The sequence below is a fragment of the Ovis canadensis genome, chromosome 1 (genome assembly GCF_042477335.2).
Source record: "Ovis canadensis isolate MfBH-ARS-UI-01 breed Bighorn chromosome 1, ARS-UI_OviCan_v2, whole genome shotgun sequence".
NCBI classification, from domain to species: domain Eukaryota; kingdom Metazoa; phylum Chordata; class Mammalia; order Artiodactyla; family Bovidae; genus Ovis; species Ovis canadensis.
Window position 1 is genome coordinate 78,857,886 of NC_091245.1, and position 19,576 is coordinate 78,877,461.

Here is a 19,576-nt window from a genome sequence, read left to right on the forward strand (position 1 = left end):
CAGAGAGCAAATGAGAGGCTAGGAAGTGAATACTGTGAGCTTTCTGAAGGAAAAGAGAGAAGGCTACCTGCAGAAGGAAACTCCTTTTGCTTCCTCTTCCCTCATAATTCCCTATTTTCCATCACCCAAACTTCCCTTTCATCCAGAGATTCTTACTTAATATAATTTTATTTATTTATTTTGTTTCGTCTATGCTGGGCACGGCACAGGCTCAATAGTTGTGGCGCACAGGCTTAGTTTCTCCACAGCATGTGGGGTCTTCCCGGATCAGGGGTTGAACCCATGTCTCCTGCATTGGCAGGTGGATTCTTTATCACTGAGCCACCAGGGAAGCCCTGTCCAGAGGTTTTAACCTCGGGTCCATAGACCCCCTCAGGCGGTTTATGAATAGAATTTAAGGGGCCTATGTATTTGAAAAGGAGAAAAAAATTATGACTTTACTTTTACTAGCCTGAAATTTAGCATTTTCATCAACTATGAATGTAGGCAAAAACTACAAAAGATTAGCAGTTCCTGTGACTGTCAAAAATATATTTTCATATCATATTACAGTTGTCACAAATTTCTTAAAATATCATTTATACTCACTACTTTTAAGAAATTATGGTAGTCATCAAGCCTACTGCTAAATCTTATTAATAAATTGTTTAAGCCTATTTTGAAAACTGTATTTGTATGTAATTAGTTTCCTTTGTAATCTTGCGTGTTTTGTTTTATGTTCTTTAAAAACATTTTTTCCAAGAAGGGATCTGTAGTCTTCCCCAGGTGTCAAAGAATTTTTGGTACTAAAAAGTTAAGACTGCTCTTTGTCACATCTACTGTGAGAATGAAGACTTTTCTCAGCAATCAGATTGTCAATGTTCCAGAAAAATGTCGATGTTACTCTGAAGGGATGGACAGTTATTGTGAAGGACCCCAGAGGCACCCTGTAGAGAGACTTTAATCACATCAATGTAGAACTGAGTCTCTTGGAAAGAAAAAACAGAGGCTCCGGGTTGACAAATGGTGGGGAAACAGACAGGAACTGGCAACTGTTCACACGATCTGCAGTCATGTACAGAGCATGATCAAGGGTGTTACACTGGGTTTCCATTACAAGATGAGGTCTCTGTATGCCCAATTCCCCATTAACTTTGCTATTTAGGAGAATGGTTCTCTTGTTGAGATGCTATTTTGGGGATGAAAAATACATCCGTAGGCTTCGGATGAGGCCAGGGGTTGCTTGTTCAGTATCTCAAGTCCAGGAAGATGAGTTGATTCTTGGAAGAAATGTCATTGAACTTGTGTCAAATTCAGGTGCTTTGAATCAGCAAGCCACCACCGAAAGTTAAAAACAATGATTTCAGAAAATTTTTGGATGGCATCTATGTTTCTTAAAAAGGAACAATTCAGCAGGCTGACTAATAAGATCTGAGTGGTCTGGCTACAGAAACAGCAAGATGCCAGATGGTTCTATGGACTCCATTGTGGTATTTTAAAGAGGCAATAAAAATATCTTCAATTTTTTAAAAAAAGTTAAGCCTTCCTGCTAGTCCATCACAGAAGCCATCTACTGCTCCATTATCCTGTTTTTGGATTCTATAAGCTGCTGCCCTTTTTTCAGCAAGCCACGATTGTCCTAAATGTTCCTCCAGGGAAAATAGCCATTTGCCTCTATGCACTTTCCTATTGATTCAACTAACTATTGGTCCTTTAACTTTTCACCTGGTTATTGAAAAACCACTGTCTTGGAGGTGGCAAAATTGATTCAAGGGTTTAATCACTTACTTGCTTACCACCAACAAGCATTTTTGAGTAGAGGTACTGTGTTACATACCTGGAGAAGCAGCGCTTGTACACTCCTAGGTTGGGGAGTGGTCAAAAGAGAAGAGACATAGACCTTTTACATAAACAGTTACAAGACAACGTGGCAATTGCTTTATGTAGATCATGGAACATTTTATGGTATATGAGATCCCAGAGGAAGGCTTCACGCAAGAGATAGCCTTGACAATAAAGAGAATGCCATTAAAAGACTGAGTTTGCCAAAACTATGCAAATAATGTTTGTGAAGCTGTTACTCCATTTAAAAAAAATCTTCGAAACATTAAACATAATGAAATGAGTGATTTCTTTCCTATTTTAATATGTACATTTAATTATCATACTTGATTAGAGCTGAGAAATAAAGGAGGAAAAGATTGAATATTTCAAACACCCTCCTCCTTTTAAGGATATGTGTGTATATATAGAGAGAGAGGAAAAAATGTTCATACCCATTACAAATGAAGGCAGCAGGAAAATATTAAGAAAGAATTTTGATATGAAGAATTGTCAGTTTTTCATAGATGAGTGCATGACACCTGCTGGCCAAATTATATAATTTCCCTCTCCAAGGGAATGGAGAGTAATAAAGTTGATTTACACTGCCTCCCTGCTTAGGGTTCATATATTAAATTTCCTCTAATCATCCTTAATCAGCAAGTGGAAGATTTTTTTGGAATGGTGAATCTAGTCCGTTTTTTGTTTTGTTTTGTTTTTGTCTTGAGCTCAAGAATGTTAAAAATTTTTATTTAATTCAATGTTTTTCACTGTAAGTTAAATGAAATTTGGAGAAAAGTAATCCTACTCAGGGCTTTCCAGGTGGCTCAGAGGTAAAGAATCCTCCTTCCAAGCAGGAGACGTAAGTTTGATCCCGGGGTCAGGAAGATCCCCTGGAGGAGCAAATGGCAACCCACTCCAGTATTCTCGCCTGGGAAATCTCATGGACAGAGGAGCCTGGCAGACTACAGTCCATGGGGTCACAAAGAGTCAGACAGGACTCAGCGACCAAGCAGCAGCAGTCAGCACTTGAGATCACACACAAATGGTTTGGCCAGCTAACACTAGCACCCTGGTTTTAGTTCTCCTACATTCCCAGACTAGGCAGACTATTCCAAGGCGAGGTTCAGGTCGATAACTTCTCTGTCTCTTGTTATTTGACTCAACTCTTCAGAAAGTTTACCATTTGTGAGATTATTAAGACATTGTATGTGCCCAATGCCTTTTAATTTTTTAAAAATTCTGGCTTATTGAGGTAAAATTTACATAAAATTCACCAATTTTAAGTTTGTAGTTTTGTGAGTTTTGATAAGTGTACATAGTACCATTAACACTGTCACCATCAAAGATCTAGAATATTTTTATCATCCCCCCAAATTGTCCTCATGCTCTTTTATAGTCAACCTCTTCGCTACTCCCAGGCTCTGGCACCCAGTGATCTGTTTTCTGTCTCTGCAGTTTTGCCTCTTCCAGAAGGTCTTTGCGTTTTCGTATACACGAAATCATAGAGTATGTAGCTTTGTGTCGGTCTTCCTTCACTGGGCTTAGCGGTTTGATATTCTACCATGTTGTTGCATGTATCAGTCTTTGGTTCCTATTTATTACTAAGAATTCTATATCATGGGTAAACCACAGTATATTTATCCTTTAACTAACTGATGGAAATTTGAGTTGTTTCCTGCTTTCAATGATTATGATTAAATTGTGATAAAGTTTTATGCATGTCTTTGTGTAAATACATATTTTCATATTTATTGGGTAAATACTCAGGCATGGAATTGCTAGATTACATGGTAACTGCACATTTATTTTATTTTAAAAAAAACCCTGACTTTTGCTTTATAAAAGTGGTTTTACATGTATTTCTTTACTTTATCCTTATTTTAGCTTTATTTTAGTCGTGTCCCAAATGACACAACTTTGTTGTAGAATCGTTTGTACAAAATATAGCTTGAGTTCCATGTGTGACAAAAATGCACCAAGAAGCTTCTTTTTACACAGTGTCACAAAATAGCATTTTTAGAAGAGTGGAGAATTGCACAAAGGAAAGGATATCGCCTGGGAATCATCTGAGGTCTGTCACTTTGACTTTCCGCGTAACTTTTCTTTATTAGGCAAATTAGCTAACCTCCTGGAACAACAGCTATTGAACCCTGAAAGGTGAGTGACACAGGTATTTAAGTTGCAGGCTGTTACAAAGATGCATACATGCATCATAGACATTGCTGTTACTGCCATTAGATTAACAACTTTTGCTACAAGCTACATTCTAGAAAACAGATGGTATCACACAATATACATTTTAGGTTTCATTAGGAATTAATGCGTTTCTTCAGGAGCTGTAAAAATGTCACCCAGAGACAAATGAGTTTCCTTTGGCTCTAGCATCTGTGGCATGTGGGTTTTAAAACACTGTTATTCTTATGTTTTGGAGCTTCCCTGGTGGCTCAGATGGTAAAGAGTTTGCCTGCACTGTGGGAGACCTCGGGTTTGACCCCTGAGTTGGGAAAGTCCCTGGAGGAAGGAATGGCTACCCACCCTAGTATTCTTGCTTGGAGAATCCCATGGACAGAGGAACCTGGCAAGCTTCCGTCCACGGGGTCACAAAGAGTTGAACACGACTGAGAGACTAACACATACACATTCTTATGCTTTACAGATTAGCATTTTGTACTTAATGAAGATCACGTCTTTATATGTCACTGAGAAATGTTAATGTCACATAAAATTATGATGATAATAACAGTGTGTTATAACTTACGTAATATAGATTTACCTAGGCAAGGGACCATTTTAACTTCATATCTTTTTAAGGATTGGCTTTTTCTCTATAGCTCCACCTAGGAAGATATTCTTAATCAAACACATTGACAGTAGGTTTTTTTAAACTGCTATTTTAAGACTGTTTTCACTCAGTTTACTGGCAGGTATTTAATCTGCTAAAAAAAAAAAAAAGTTACTCAGTTAATTAGGTTGCACTGACATCTGCTGGTAAAACAGAAAATTTCATTAAAATCATGTTTCATTAATTTCAAAGGAATCAGATAGTTTAGTCTTTGGGGAGCAAAGTGGGAGGGGGGTTCAGGATTGCGAACTCATGTCCACCCATGGCGGATTCATGTCAATGTATGGCAAAACCAATACAGCATTGTAAAGTAAAATTAAAAAAAAAAACCTTGTATTTGCATTCTGGGTTTAACAAGTTAACGGCTGTATATCTGATTCATACTTCAGTTTGATTCAAGTGGTTTGTCAACCTGTTATAAATTTTGAGGGAATCTTCCTAAAGGACGTAGCAACAGATGCTTAGTTATGAAGTAAAATATCTTTTAAGTCATAAATTCTTCCAGTCAGTGTTTACCACTGAACAATTACATCACCAACTTCTTTTTCATCCCATCATCATGATGATGTCTTTTGATCCGAAAGCAGTACAACAGTAGTGATGTTTACTAAGTTAGTTTTTGCTTTGAGAAAGAATTACTAGGAAAATAGGCTTATGGTGTAGGGAAGGTTGTAAGCTACAGCAGAGCTGAACTTTAGGGGATTTGTTTTCTTATCAGGAAGTATAACATGATTCCTTTAAAACACACCAATTCAACAATGATTCAGGGTCGCAGAATTTTCTTTCCTCATCACTTAATTCACCCATGTCTTTTGTAGATGTGGAAACTGAGCCCCAGATAAATTTACATAATTCATTACATAGCTATATGAAAAAAATGTTTCTTAATTCTCTCATTCCAGGATTCTTTCCTGTATAAATTGTCTTGACTAGTTGTTTATTGTTTGTTGAAACCAAAAATGCTTGAACATACACAAATATGATTATTTAAAAATTTGTGCTTAGTTTATTTTCTCTAACTAGACATGTATTATGAAAATACATACTGTATTATGTAATATTGTTTTGTAGGTCTTCACAAATGTATATGTATTCATAACTTCTTCCTAGAAACTGAAGCTCCACTGTCTATTTCTTCAAATGTGAAAAAAGAAAAAGGCAAGTGGATCAAAAACAAAAAATAGAATCAAAAATAAACCTTAATCATGGAAACTTCTGGCTCTTTGTTCAGATTTGGGGTCACACAACTATGCAGCAGATGTCTTCAGTTCTATTCAGTTCAGGTGCTCAGTCGTGTCCAACTCTTTGCACCCCATGGACTGCAGCACGCCAGGTCTCCCTGTCCATCCACCAACTCCCAGAGCATACTCAAACTCATGTCCTTTGAGGCAGTGGTGTCATCCAACCATCTCATCCTCTCTCATCCCCTTCTCCTCCCGCCTTCAATCTTTCCCAGCATCAGGGTCTTTTCCAATGAGTCAGTTCTTCCCATCAGGTGGCCAAAGTATTGGAGTTTCAGCTTCAGCGTCAGTCCTTCCAATGAATATTCAGGACTGATTTCCTTTAGGATAGACTTGTTGGATCTCCTTGTAGTCCAAGGGACTCTCAAGAGTCTTCTCCAACACCACAGTTCAAAAGCATCAATTCTTTGGTGCTCAGCTTTCTTTATAGTCCAACCCTCACATCCATACATGACTACTGGAAAAACTATAGTTCTGACTATGGGGACCTTTGCTGTCAAAGTAATGTTTCTGCTTTTTAATATGCTGTCTAGGTTGGTCATAACTTTTCTTCCAAGGAGTAAGCGTCTTGTAGTTTCATGGCTGAAGTCACCATCTGCAGTGATTTTGGACCTCCAATAAAAAAAGTCTGTCACTGTTTGCATTGCTTCCCCATCTATTTTCCATGAAGTGATGCCATGATCTTAGTTTTCTGAATGTTGAGTTTTAAGCCAACTTTTTTACTTTCCTCTTTCAATTTCAAGAGGCTCTTTAGTTCTTCTTTGGTTTCTGCCATAAGGGTGGTGTAATCTGCATATCTGAGGTTACTGATATTTCTCCCAGCAATTTTGATTCCAGTTGTGCTTCATCCAGCCCAGCATTTCTCATGATGTACTCTGCATATAAGTTAAATAAGCAGGGTGACAATATACAGCCTTAAAGTACTCCTTTCCCTATTTGGAACCAGTCTGTTGTTCCATGTCCATTCTAACTGTTACTTCCTGACCTGCATACAGATTTCTCAGGAGGCAGGCCAGGTGGTTTGGTATTCCCATCTCTTGAAGAATTTCCCACAGTTTGTTGTGATCCACAAAGTCAAAGGCTTTGGCATAGTCAATAAGCAGAAGTAGATGTTTTTCTGGAACTCTCTAATATAAACATGTTTCCCCCCTTAATTTTGTTCTAATAGGCACTGTTATATAAAATTTTAGCAATGCAACTTTCATTGTCATAAAAATCACCAAATATTCTATAATATGAGGCATGCACATTTTTCCTCAACTTTAACACTACTGACATTTGGGGATGGCTAATTCTTGTGGAGGGAGGGCTGCAGCATCCTTCTTACATCCCAGTAGGCTGCTCCCATTTGTGACAACCAAATGTGTCTTCAGACACTGTTAATGACCCCTAGGAGGGAAATAAGCCAAAATGAAGAACCACTGCTGTAAATTAAAGCTGTTTCCTTCAAATTTATTTTTTTTTCAAACTACTTAAAAGCATTCCAGTCAAAAATATGATCCTTTTTATTTCCAAATAAAAGAAATGTTGACATGTGAAATATGAAAGAGCCTCATGTGATCTCTAGTTTAAATACTTCATTTAAATACTTTATTCTGAACCAGAGCTAATAAAAAGGGTTCCTTAAATTGTTTTTGATGCTTGCATACTTATTTTTGCTTTTTTATGCTCTAAGGTATAATTTTGACACTGCTGGTAATTCCCAAACAAGTTTCTTTCATTCTCTTTTGAGCTGCTCTTTATCTGTAATGATGTTTCAAAAATTCTTTCATTTTCTTGATACTTTAAAGTTCTTCCTACTCACTGTGCTCTTTGAAACCAAAGGCCATTGGTGAGATTTTAGGGCAAGTGTTTTCAGCCTCATTCAGCAGATGAGGAAATTTAGTGGGTCCAAGACTCGGTGCACGTTTCCAGTGAATCAAATGTTCTTTGTGTTTCATCCACAATAGGTATACTTTTTAAATATTGCAGAATGAAGTCAGAAAGAGAAAAACATGTATCTTGTATAAATTCGTGTATGTGAAATCTAGAAAAATGTAGAGATTACCCTATTTGCAAAGCAGAAACAGAGACACAGGCAAAGAGAGCTAATGTGTGGCCACCAAGGTGGGTGGGATGAATTGGGAGATTGGGATTGACATATATACACTGCTATGTACAAAGCGGATGGCTAATGAGAACCTACTGTAAAGCACAGGGAACTCTATTTGATACTCTGTGGAGACCTAAATGCAGAAGGCCATGGCACCCCACTCCAGTACTCTTGCCTGGAAAATCCCATGGACGGAGGAGCCTGGTAGGCTGCAGTCCATGGGGTGACTGAGAGTTGGACGCGACTCAGTGACTTCACTTTCACTTTTCACCTTCATGCATTGCAGAAGGAAATGGCCACCGGAAGGAAACCCCCCAAAAAGAGGGGATATATGTATATGTATAGCTGTTTTACTTTGTTGTACAATAGAAATTAATACAACACTGTTAAGCAACTATACTCCAATAAAAATTTTTAAAAAAAGAAGGTACTGGCTTGAAATGTGCAGAGGTGGAGTCTTATTATTTTTTCTCCCAGAGAGAAAGCACGAAAGAATAATAAAAGTAAGAAACTAAAAAAAAAAAAAGGGTTTTATATTGATAGAACCTTCATGAAAGGAGGAGAGGTGGAAGGGGAGAAAGTTGGGGGAACCCTAGCAGAAAAACAAAAACTGGCTTAAGAAATAGCATGAGAAAGGGGATGATCAGGTCTCACCATCATGCCCTCCTGGGGACCGATGGGATTGGGCACCTCTCTCTTCCTCGTCCATGACAGCACTGTCCTCTACTCCGTTCCCCCTCCTTGCCACTCCTGCCTCCTACCCTGCCCACTGCCGCCACATGTGTGCATGTAGGTGTGTGTGTTGTAGGCCTGTGTGCGCATGTGCACATGCACACACACATGCAACACACACACACATGCATATACATACTCACTTATTCACTCCTGACCTTGTGGTCAAAGCCCTAGGTCTTTTTAAGAGGAACCAGTGTATTTTTTTGTTGTTGTTGCTCCTTCCAAGTTTTTGATTCCTAGGACCAGCAAAGAGCCAACAATTCATTGCCTATACTCCATCCTGGGAGCAAAGAATTTTTGGAAGCACTTCAGAAGATTCCCAAAGTTTATACTGTCCTGGAATATTTCATCTGACAGTTGATATCCTGTTTTTCAGCCTTCTCAACATCGAATTCTTAACATAGCCAAAGTCTTTCCAAATTCTGCAACATTTGAGTATTCTGTGCATGGAAACTGAAATTAAGAATATTTTAAATAATATGCAATGTTGGGAAGTCTGATGAGAAACAGGTGCTCTCGGATGCAGAAATACTGTAGCTATGGGAATGCTTCTGGGGGCATATATATGTATTAAAAACCCTAAAATACAACTACTAAATGGATCCAGGCATTGGACTTTTTAGACTTGATTTTAAAGAAATCATTATAGGTATGCTCAAAGGTATTTGTTCAAGGCAAGGATACTTGCCCAAATGTTAGAATAATAAGATATTATGTAACAGAACAGCAATATGATTGATTATATAAACTATGGTTTATCCATCCAATGAAATACCAAACAAATCACGCTATTAAAACATACGCCTGGAAAAGTCAGAAGGAATAGACACAAAAATGTTTAATAATTGTTAATGTGGTACGCTTTTAATTTCTTCTTTATCCCATTCTGAATATGCCCAAATTGCTAGAATGAGTATGTACTATCTTAATAAGAAGAGGGGCATTTGAAATAAAGAAAATGAGATGAAAACTGCCATGGTTATGTAGAACACTTTTATGTAGAAACAATTTCCTGAATATCTCATCTGGTGGATTCAGGGGCCTTTCTGATAACATAGAATTAACTGCCCTTATTGTCAATGGTGGGGTTCCCTGGTGGCTCAGTGGTAAAGAATCCACCTGCAATGCAGGAGATGCAGGTTCAATCTCTGGGTTGGGAAGATTCCCTTGAGGAGAAAATAGCAACCCGCTCTGGTGTTTCTGCCGGGATAATCCCACAGAGAAGCCTGGCAGGCTACAGTCCATGAGGTCCCAAAAGTCAGATGTGACTAAGCACACACTCATTGTCCATACGCATCCCAACAGCTTTCTTTTATTGACCATTTTAAAATGGGCAAGTCTCTGTGCTTATATTTATACAAGCAATCTCCTTTATTTCTTAAAACAAACCCCTATGTAGATATTCTCACTTTTGCAGATGAGGAAACTGAAGCTCCAGGAGGCTAAGTAAGTATGAGATACAGGAAGGATTTGAGCCCAGGTACTCTACTGACACACTTAACCTCTAAACTACGTTGCTTTTCCTGTGTAGTTTTAAGCCTGAGCATCATCTTTGCTCCAGATCATCTGGAGTAAGAATAAGAGGCATGAAGGGAAAATTGTACATGTGTGCTAAGTCGCTTCAGCCATGTCTGACTCTTTGTGATCCTATGGACTGTAGCCTGCCAGGCTCCTCTGTCCATGGGATTCTCCAGGCAAGAATACTGGAGTGGGTTGCCATGCCCTCCTCCAGGGGATCTTCCTGACACAGGAATAGAATCTGTGTCTCTTATGTCTCCTGCGTCAGCAGGCGGGTTCTTTACCATTAGTGCCACCTGTGTAGAAGTTTAGTCCCAATCAATGCAAGCATCTTTGTAATACAGATTGAACTTCACTTTGTTTTCAGACTTGCTCTACAACGTCTGAAAAATATATGAGCAAATTAAGTGATGCTGAAGAATAGATGTTTAAGAATGGAAGATGAAAAAATCTGAGAGTATTTTCCCACTGGAAATTTTTCTCATGGGGAATATAGCAGATATTCCCTAAGCAATATGAGAATATTTGGAAATGTGTGTGAATCTGGAAAAAAAAGCATGAGTCTGTTTAATTAACAAAAACATCTGGATGGTAAAAGTTTATTTTATTTACCTGTCAATCTCAAGAGGCAAAAAAAAAAAAAATCACTACCAAGGTTTGACAAAGCAGATAATTAACACTATAGATTTTTAGTGAGGCTTCAAATTCTACTGGTTTTCTCAGATGGCATTAAGACACATACAACATGCCCATGTAAAGGAACAATATACACTGAGCTAACTGCACAAGAGATCTCATTGTTGGAACATTAACCATGATTATTTTCATAGCTGTGCCATTTTGAGATCATTATGGAATATGGGAGGAGGGGGAATAGGAAGAGGAGAATGTGGTGGAAAGAGGCTTAATTAAGTATTCCTTTAGTGAATTAAGGACCAAACACAGACAGTGTGGAACAGACACTAATTCATGTAACAGAGAGTGGGCAACTTAACAATGAACTGATGCAGGCTCTCTGTGGAATTTCTCTGCTATGACTCAGGTCTTTTATTTTTTCTACATCTATGTAATTCAAATTTCATCATGATCTCTGAATCTTTTGGCAGCAGGGGCTCGGAGAGGGAATTCAGAATCCAAGAGACTGACTTTGTGTGTAACACACACAACATTTTAGTATCCATGAGATAATTTATGCTTTTATAACAGTAAAGATCATCTGATAGTAAGGGTTTTAATTTCTGCCTGGTCTTACTGAATCACTCTGTCAGAAGAGTTATTTTACGCATATTTCTTAAATAACACATCTTTTATATAAAATCTAAAAATTAATGTACAATCTCAAAGTCAGATTCAGTGCCAAAATACAGGACCTGAATCTAGTAACACATTAACTCCTTGCTGCATAGAAGCTGCTTATAAGAAATACAGGCTGCACTTTTTTGTGATCCATGCAGTAAATGTTCACAAAAGTCAAGCAAACAACTAGACATCATTCAGCTACTAAAATTAACCCAACCAGTCACAACAGACTTAACCACAGAAAGCACTGATGGTTGCATCGAAACCATGCTGGGAAGAGCTAGTCCTAGAAAGGGCTGGTTGGAAGACCCAGAAGAGAAACCCTGCATGTCACAAAATCTCCACTTGCTTTTATACGGGAGTGAGACTATTCTCTCCTCACATGGCTTTTCCCTACACCACAGTCTTTTGAGAAAGAGGCATTTCAGGCTTCAGATGAAAATAATCATCCTTGAATGAAAAAGCTGAGAAATACTTCTCTGGAGATTTTGATCCTGGAAACGGCTTGCTAAAGGTCCTTAAGGCAAATGCCAGGAGTCAAAAAACAAAATTGTAGGGCATTATCATGACACTGTAAATCAACTATATTTCAATTTAAAAAAATTGTCAAACAGTCTGAGCATGTAAACAATAAAATTGTTGACCAAGGAATATATCCATGAATGAAGACTTATCACAAGACCTATCTGGATAATATCAGCTTCTTGGGTTTTGAAGCACATGTAAACTGTACATCCTAGAAGCCCCATGCATTCTTCCCCTTTGTAGAGACTTCTGGAGTAGGAAAAAAGTCCGTGATATTGCTTAAAAATAAATAATAAAAAGACCAACCAGAGCATGAAGAAGCTACTTAAATAACAAGCAGTTCTGAGGTTTGTTTGTCTATTTCACCCTCACATTTTACTTTTGTGATTGGCATATGGAAAACCAAACTGAGAAATCATAATGTTGGAGTATTTTAAGGGCATGCTGTCATAGATGTTAACAAGCTTATTTATACAATAAGACCTCTGTAGAAAGTGCTCAGCTCGATGCCACATTCCAGAATAGCCACCGGTAGTTTCTTTTTCTAAATTGGCTATGTTTACAGGTTTCACAAATACCCCTGAAGTCTTCCCAGTGTGCTTGGCGATGATAAAATTCATGGCAATGTCATCACAGTTCTGCGTCTCATCTAACAAAGCATGGATGGCTGCAGGCTGCCTCTGAAAGAGTTCCAGGTATTTGCTGTGGAAGAACGAGGCTCCAATCAGGATCAGCGAGTAATGATCACCATTTCCAAACACTGTTGTCTGCAGTTCAAAACCTCCATAGCTGTAGATACCAGAGGAAGTAGACACATGCTTTCTGGGAACAAATCCTACAATTTGATCAGGAAATTGCTGAAAAGATTAAAAAAAAAAAATTCAGTGTGGCATTTCTTTAGAGCTAACATGGTGAAAAAGGCAATGATTTATTGCAGAAAGAATTAAACTGATTTGTCAGTGTTATTTTATTCCTGGCTTCTACATCTTAACTTCCTTTTACTCCAGGCAACTTCATAAATCTATGTCCTGGTAAGTTTAAAGTTCAAATTCCATCATAACCCAAATCTCTTTAAAAAATTTCCCACCTCTCAAATAGTCTCCCAATTCACATATTATCTGATATTAATAAATTCTAGGCACCAAAGAGTCTGGTTTTTCACAGTTTACTGTAAAAGAAGTTGATTATATGAACAATGCTTATTACAGGAGATTAAGAAGATACGTGATTATTTTGGAAAACTGTTTTAATCTCTTAGGAATAAATAAAATTATGGATGTACATATATCATTTTACTGCTTTTCCATGTTGATTTCAATGTTTTTGAAAGTCACTGTTGGTTTTAAACAATGTTTTATTTTTATCCCTTTTCTTAAAAAAAAAATTCATACATACATACACACACACGCACACACACACACACACATATATACAGTTGACCCTTAAACAATGCAGGAGTTAAGGGTGCCAACTGACAGTATAATGGAAAATTCATGTATAACTTTATAGACAGCCTTCAATATCAATGGTTCTGCATCTACAGATTCAACCAACCACACATCATGTAGTAATATGGTACGTATTTATTGAAAATATCTGAGGGTAGGTGGATCTGTATGCTTCAAGCTTGTGTTGTTCAAAGGTCAATATGTATGGATGTGTGTATATATATATACACACCTATACATATATATATGTATATAGTCACTTCAGTTATGTCTGACTCTTTGCGACCCCATGTACCATAGCCGGCTCGCTCTTTTGCCCATGGGATTTTCCCAGAAGAATACTGGAGTAGGTTGCTATTTCCTCCTCCAGGGGATCTTCCTGACCCAGGGACCAAATCGGTGTCTTCTGCGTCTTCTATACTGCAGGTGGATTCTTCACCGCTTAGCCACAGGGGAGGTCATATATATATGTGCTTGTGTATATATACACACATATGTATGAAGAGATGTGTCAGGATCTATGCAGAAAGGATGGTATTAAAGCAATAATAGTAGGATGAGAATGACTAAAAATGAAACAAAAATCAGCAAACAAAGAAAAGCAGTGAGTCATGGAAAAGAAATATGAACTGAAAAAGGTTTAGTTCAATCTCATAAATAACTTGAGTTTCACTCATTTACCAACAGACACTAAACTAGGGACACACACACACAAATCAGTCTGGATTCAATCCCATGTCAAAGAGTGCATAGTCTAGGGAGAGTGCGATACAAATAGGTGCTGGAATGACCACACTGTTGAGGAAGCTGTAATGCAGCGGAGGGATTCTCAGGACAGCACTGAGGACGCAGTGAGGTACAGGGGAACGTCAGGGGCTGGAAGCATAAACGCTGGGAGGCTTCAGAGACAAGGCACCACTTACATAACCTAGGAGGACGACAGAGATTTCACAGATGGCTAGAGCAGGAAAAGGAGAAGGACTGCAAACGGAGGTCACGGTTAAGTGCAAAGGCACAGACGTGTGTCTATTCTGTTCCTGCTTGTCTCTATGCCCCAAATCTCTATACTCCATGGGGCAACAATGGGACTGAACTTTAGGAGTCAGATTATCTTGGGCAATGGATTGAAACTGTTCTTGACAATTTTATGGATGAAACTTAAAATTATATTTATCCATCTTTAATCATGATTTACTTGTCCTAATTAACCATAGTTCTCATATGTCCCCAAACCTGACATTTTCAGAAAATTGATTTTTTTGTCTGTAATAGAAATCTCACAGCTGGAGTATTACATTAGAAATTTTTTCCTGGGAAGCTTTTATTTATGGGGCTAGTAAAATTGCTGACATGGAAAAAATGTGTTGATCAGTACGCTAGGCACGAAGCTGAAAACTGAAGTTTTGAAAATGCTGGTATCTGTAGAGTACTGTGGCCGCTTACCGTTAATACCTAATGTTGTCACATCTCAAGTTGCTAATCAAGGAGAGTTCCTACAGTGCAAATTAGACCATTTATTGGATAGCACAGTGTTTAATTACTGGACAGGCTTCAGAGGTTTTGTATGCAATTCTGCTTTCAGGTACTTGTAGTGAAACTTGTAAAAAGCTGGCTACTATGAACAAATATTCAACAGGAAAAAGGTGTTTTTATAGAATACCAGGCAATTAATGCCTATTTATACCTATTTATATTTGATTTAAGGGGGGAAAAGTCTGCCACCACAGTGGTGCATGTAGAATTATTATTAATATTAATTTTTAAACAATGGTCTCAGAATTAAATTTTGTGGATATAATTAATTATTTCTTTCAAAGGAAGCTCTATGCAGCATTAATACACAAATACACTTCTCATTTGAGATACAGGTCTGTGGCCTTGTGGAAAGTGTCTCAGGATTTTAGTCTTTGCTCTGTCCTATACCAGATAATTTCCTCATTGCTCTTTGGAAGGCAATTCTAGCTCTTATCCCCAATATATCAAATACAAATCAAGTATAGATAAAAGGTACCATAACTGCCAGTTAGCATAACTGGGCTCAGGAAATCTGATTGCTGCTGCTGCTGCTGCTAAGTTGCTTCAGTCGTGTCTGACTCTGTGAGACCCCATAGATGGCAGCCCACCAGGCTCCCCCATCCCTGGGATTCTCCAGGCAAGAACCCTGGAGTGGGTTGCCATTTCCTTCTCCAGTGTATGAAAGTGAAAAGTGAAAGTGAAGTCACTCAGTCGTGTTCGACTCTTAGCGACCCCATGGACTGTAGCCCACCAGGCTCCTCCGTCCATGGGATTTTCCAGGCAAGAGTACTGGAGTGGGGTGCCATTGTACTTTATGACAAAGTAATCTCCTTTTTAGATAAATACTGTCTACACTAATCTGGGTAACCCCCACATTAAACCATGTTGCTCTGGTTAAACACTAGATCAGACTTTATATGATGATTTCATAAAGCATATAGCAACATTACCTGCCACACAGAAAAAGCGAAAACAAGGTCCTGGGCGCTAATTAGCAAGTCATCATCTACCATCAACACCGCTGAAATGAAAGAAAAAAAATTTAAATCAAACAGTTTGGAAGTGAAGACAGAAGTTGTAAGACACAGTGGTGTCTTTATAGATCATTCAGATGAAGTATTTTCTGAATGAAATCAGTAAATAAAAAATGTATTCTTAAAGATTTATCTAGCAGAAAAAGTTTTTACTTGAACTATAATTGATTTTATAATTTCCAAAGGGGGAGATTATCATGTAGTTATCATCCATTATCCTAGAAACTAATGAACCTATAAATAAATAAAACCAAGGTTCTTTTAAGCAAATTACAAGCTCATGTAACTGCTATGAGTGGGAGGAAAAGAAGGTGGCAAAACACATCAAGCATAAGTTAAATAGCATTTTATCAACTTCTGTGATGCAATAAGATGTAATTATAGCATGTCTTCTTTTACAATATTAATTAACCTCTTTATCACTGTTGCAAGATATATGTGATTTCTCCCCAGGAGACTGCTTCTTGACATCTGGGAAACTGCCTCTTAAGTTTTTCAAAATGCTTTCTCATGATTAAATTTCCCTATTTTCTCCAGACAATTAAGGTAAGTAGGAGGCCCCAAAGCCACACATGAGTCCCCAGTTCTGGTTAACTGCAGCCCTGTCAGGCTAAAAACCCAGCTGCAACTCACCTTTGGTTTCCACTTCAGGAAAGACCTGGAGTCGATTTCTCATCCTGTTTGTGGTCTGTGCTTTGAAGTTCACGGGGACAGGGTGAGGCCCTAGGGAGTTCCATAACTCCTCTGGTCCTTTCTCCCCAACATTGTTCCATACCACAATCACTTTATGCAGATATGGAACTGCCTGATAATGATTTAAAAGTCTCAATAAGAGATCTGTTCTGTTGTATGTCTGCATTATCAGAGTAAAGGAATCCTGGGTGGGCTTGCCCTGAGATTTTATTTCCCTACGCAAAGTGAGCATCTTGTCTTCTTTGATATTAGGGAGTAAAGTGGTTAAAGCCCCAGCTACCAGCAATAACACAAGGATGACCACCAAAGACAGACGAAGCACGCGAATTCCCATCACTCTTCCTGGGAGCTTGCAGATATGGCAACACCTGGGGTAGAAATGGAAGTAAAATGCAGAATCTTAGCATTCTTAATAGTTACCATGGTTTTGCCTCTGCTTTTTTAAGGAGAGAAAGGTTAATCACCATTTAATTATTCAAGTTCAGCTCCTCCTGCCTTTTTGATTTGGCCTAAGACAAAAAGTGCAGTGAATAAACCTTCCTTTCCCTGACTGCTTTGCAGTCGCAGACAAAGGAACATCTATACACAGGAAGAATTAAGCAGCATATTTTAAAATTTGCCCTCACTTTGCTACCAAAAATTTGGAAATGAGACTATTATTTTCAAATTGGATTATATTTCTCTTTCGTTGTTGTTGTTTAGTCACTCAGTCGTATCTCTTTTGTGATTCCATGGACTGTAGCCCACCAGGCTCCTCTGTCCATGGGATTTCCCAGGCAAGAATACTGGAGTGGAGTGGATTGCCATTTCTTTCTCCAGGGGATCTTCCCAACCCAGGGATTGAACCCACATCTACACTGGCCGGCAGATTCTTTATCACTGAGCCACCTGGGAAGCCCTATATTTCTCTTAGTAACTATTTAAATAATTAGTATATATTTCTCTTAGTAGTATACTAATTATTTAAATGGCTTTATGAGATATCATTGACATAAAATTATATACATTTAAGGTGTACAACTTATTCTAATATATATATAGACACACACACACACACACATAAACATTTCAGTATACTAAATTTAAACTTAACTTTGGCAGCAAACTTGTTTCCAAATGAAATCATATGCAGAATCCTAATATATGAATCAGATAACAGTGGTAGGAGCAGCAGCAGCAAACAATTATAATGGTTTATTACTTATTAGATCCTGTACTCTGTGCTTTGCATGCCATAGTATTTGCTTATTTACTCAATAAATTAAATAATTACCGAGCACTATTTTAGGTTCTGTGCGTATAACAATAAATAAGATAGACGATGTCTCTGCTGTTCATAGCAGAGGAAATAGTAGGGAGAGACAGATAAAGTAAATAAACTCAAAGTTAATTTAGGAGAGTGGCAATGAAGAGAATACATCAGAAGGACACCTTGTGGTTTCAGCTGGGCACTTGTAGCTGGGCCATCATCTGGAGGCATTAGATTCCAAACGAAATCTCACTCCACTGTTCAAATTATGTGCAACTACTCTTCTGTTTTTCACTGAGGAAACTTGGCAACAGTTCCCCTGATCTTGTTTCATGTTGTGAGGTGTGCGGTGTCACTGTGTTTTCTCTGTATAGGTCAACAAGGACATAGAGAGGTCATATAGACCATGCCTTTAACATCTTTTAAAGTTCACAAGAGTGGGTACTGGAGAATTGCAAAGATGGAAGGAGAACATACCCCATACTGTGCTTGCACTGAGCGCTGTGCAAGCAAAGGAAGAACCTATTCATAAGGACAAAGGAATGGTCAATGTCACTCAGCGACTCTCACTTTTCAAAAGTCCAGATTTGAAAAGCAATGTTCCCTTGTAGTAATCTTTTCAGAGAGCTTTCAAGGATATTCTCTCCTGGACTTTGTCTGCAGCCTGTTCTGTTAAGAAAAGCAATTTTGTGTTTCTCCTTTCATCTTGGCCTCACTCTAAGAAATGAATAAAATGGATTATTTTTTAGGTAACCTCAGCTTTACTATGATTATTTTTCAAGGATGGGCAATTTAAGGTTTGAGAGTACAAATGTCTTCATTGTATATAACCTCTCCCTAAAACAACACATACTGTTAATGTGATAAACCAAACAGAAACCATTATAAATTAATAGTCTTGATTCAAAGACCTTGATAATCCTTCTATCACTGAATCAAAAGCAAGTCTCATAAAGCATATTTTCAGTTCTGCATAAAAATGGCTGGTTATAAGTACTCAGAGTTAAGATTCATCTGACAACTATATTAAAGTATACCCTGATTGAGATCTTAATGTTCATTTTCTATAGCAGAGTAGGAATAACATATTTTAAAATTTATATAGCAGTGTCTCTAGTCTAGTAAGCAGATTCTGGTAACTATCTGCCAGTTTAGTGGAGAAAGAGTAATGAAGATTCATCTCTATAGCCTACTATAAATAGACATTGTCAAGGAGAATTCATGAATGTTTCACTTTTACCAATAATATACTTTTAAGTGGGAGTTTTCCTCCATATCCATCATGGAAATTTCCTCTGTCAGATAGCTTCTAACCCCCTATTTTCCTTGTATCAAAAATGTTTTGTGAGTTATGAATAATTTATATCTTTGGAAAGACAATGCAAATATTTCGTGCAGTTATACAGACCGATAGTTAAAATGTATAGTCTGTATAGAAAAGTAAGAACTATATAGACTGCAGTGCAAATGGCATCTCTGTACTTTGAGATCAGCTGAAGTCTGGGACTTTATTGTAGATGCACTGGAAACAGCCTTAGAACAAATTTGAGAGTGATGACTTCATTAGCTATTTGGATTTCAG

The 19,576-nt window shown here is 37.9% G+C and overlaps 1 protein-coding gene and 1 pseudogene across 4 annotated transcripts in view; one reads left to right on the plus strand and one right to left on the minus strand.

The window, feature by feature from the left end:
- Positions 1 to 826: 826 nt before the first annotated feature.
- On the plus strand, positions 827 to 1,404 carry LOC138429381 (large ribosomal subunit protein uL6 pseudogene; annotated as a pseudogene).
- A 10,991-nt stretch (positions 1,405 to 12,395) lies between these two features.
- Positions 12,396 to 19,576, minus strand: part of EXTL2 (exostosin like glycosyltransferase 2) — a 99,481-nt gene continuing 92,300 nt past the window's right edge. For 3 of the 4 annotated variants that reach the window (XM_069598944.1, XM_069598935.1, XM_069598937.1), the window contains 3 exons: positions 16,686 to 17,113; positions 15,969 to 16,039; positions 12,396 to 12,912 (listed from right to left, as the gene is read on the minus strand). In XM_069598944.1, coding sequence (XP_069455045.1) covers positions 12,424 to 12,912; positions 15,969 to 16,039; positions 16,686 to 17,113 — 988 coding nt within the window. In that variant the 3' untranslated portion in view covers positions 12,396 to 12,423. Of the gene's footprint in view, positions 12,913 to 15,968; positions 16,040 to 16,685; positions 17,114 to 18,176; positions 18,361 to 19,576 lie in introns of those variants that run through there. The other variant, XM_069598951.1, reaches the window with a different exon arrangement.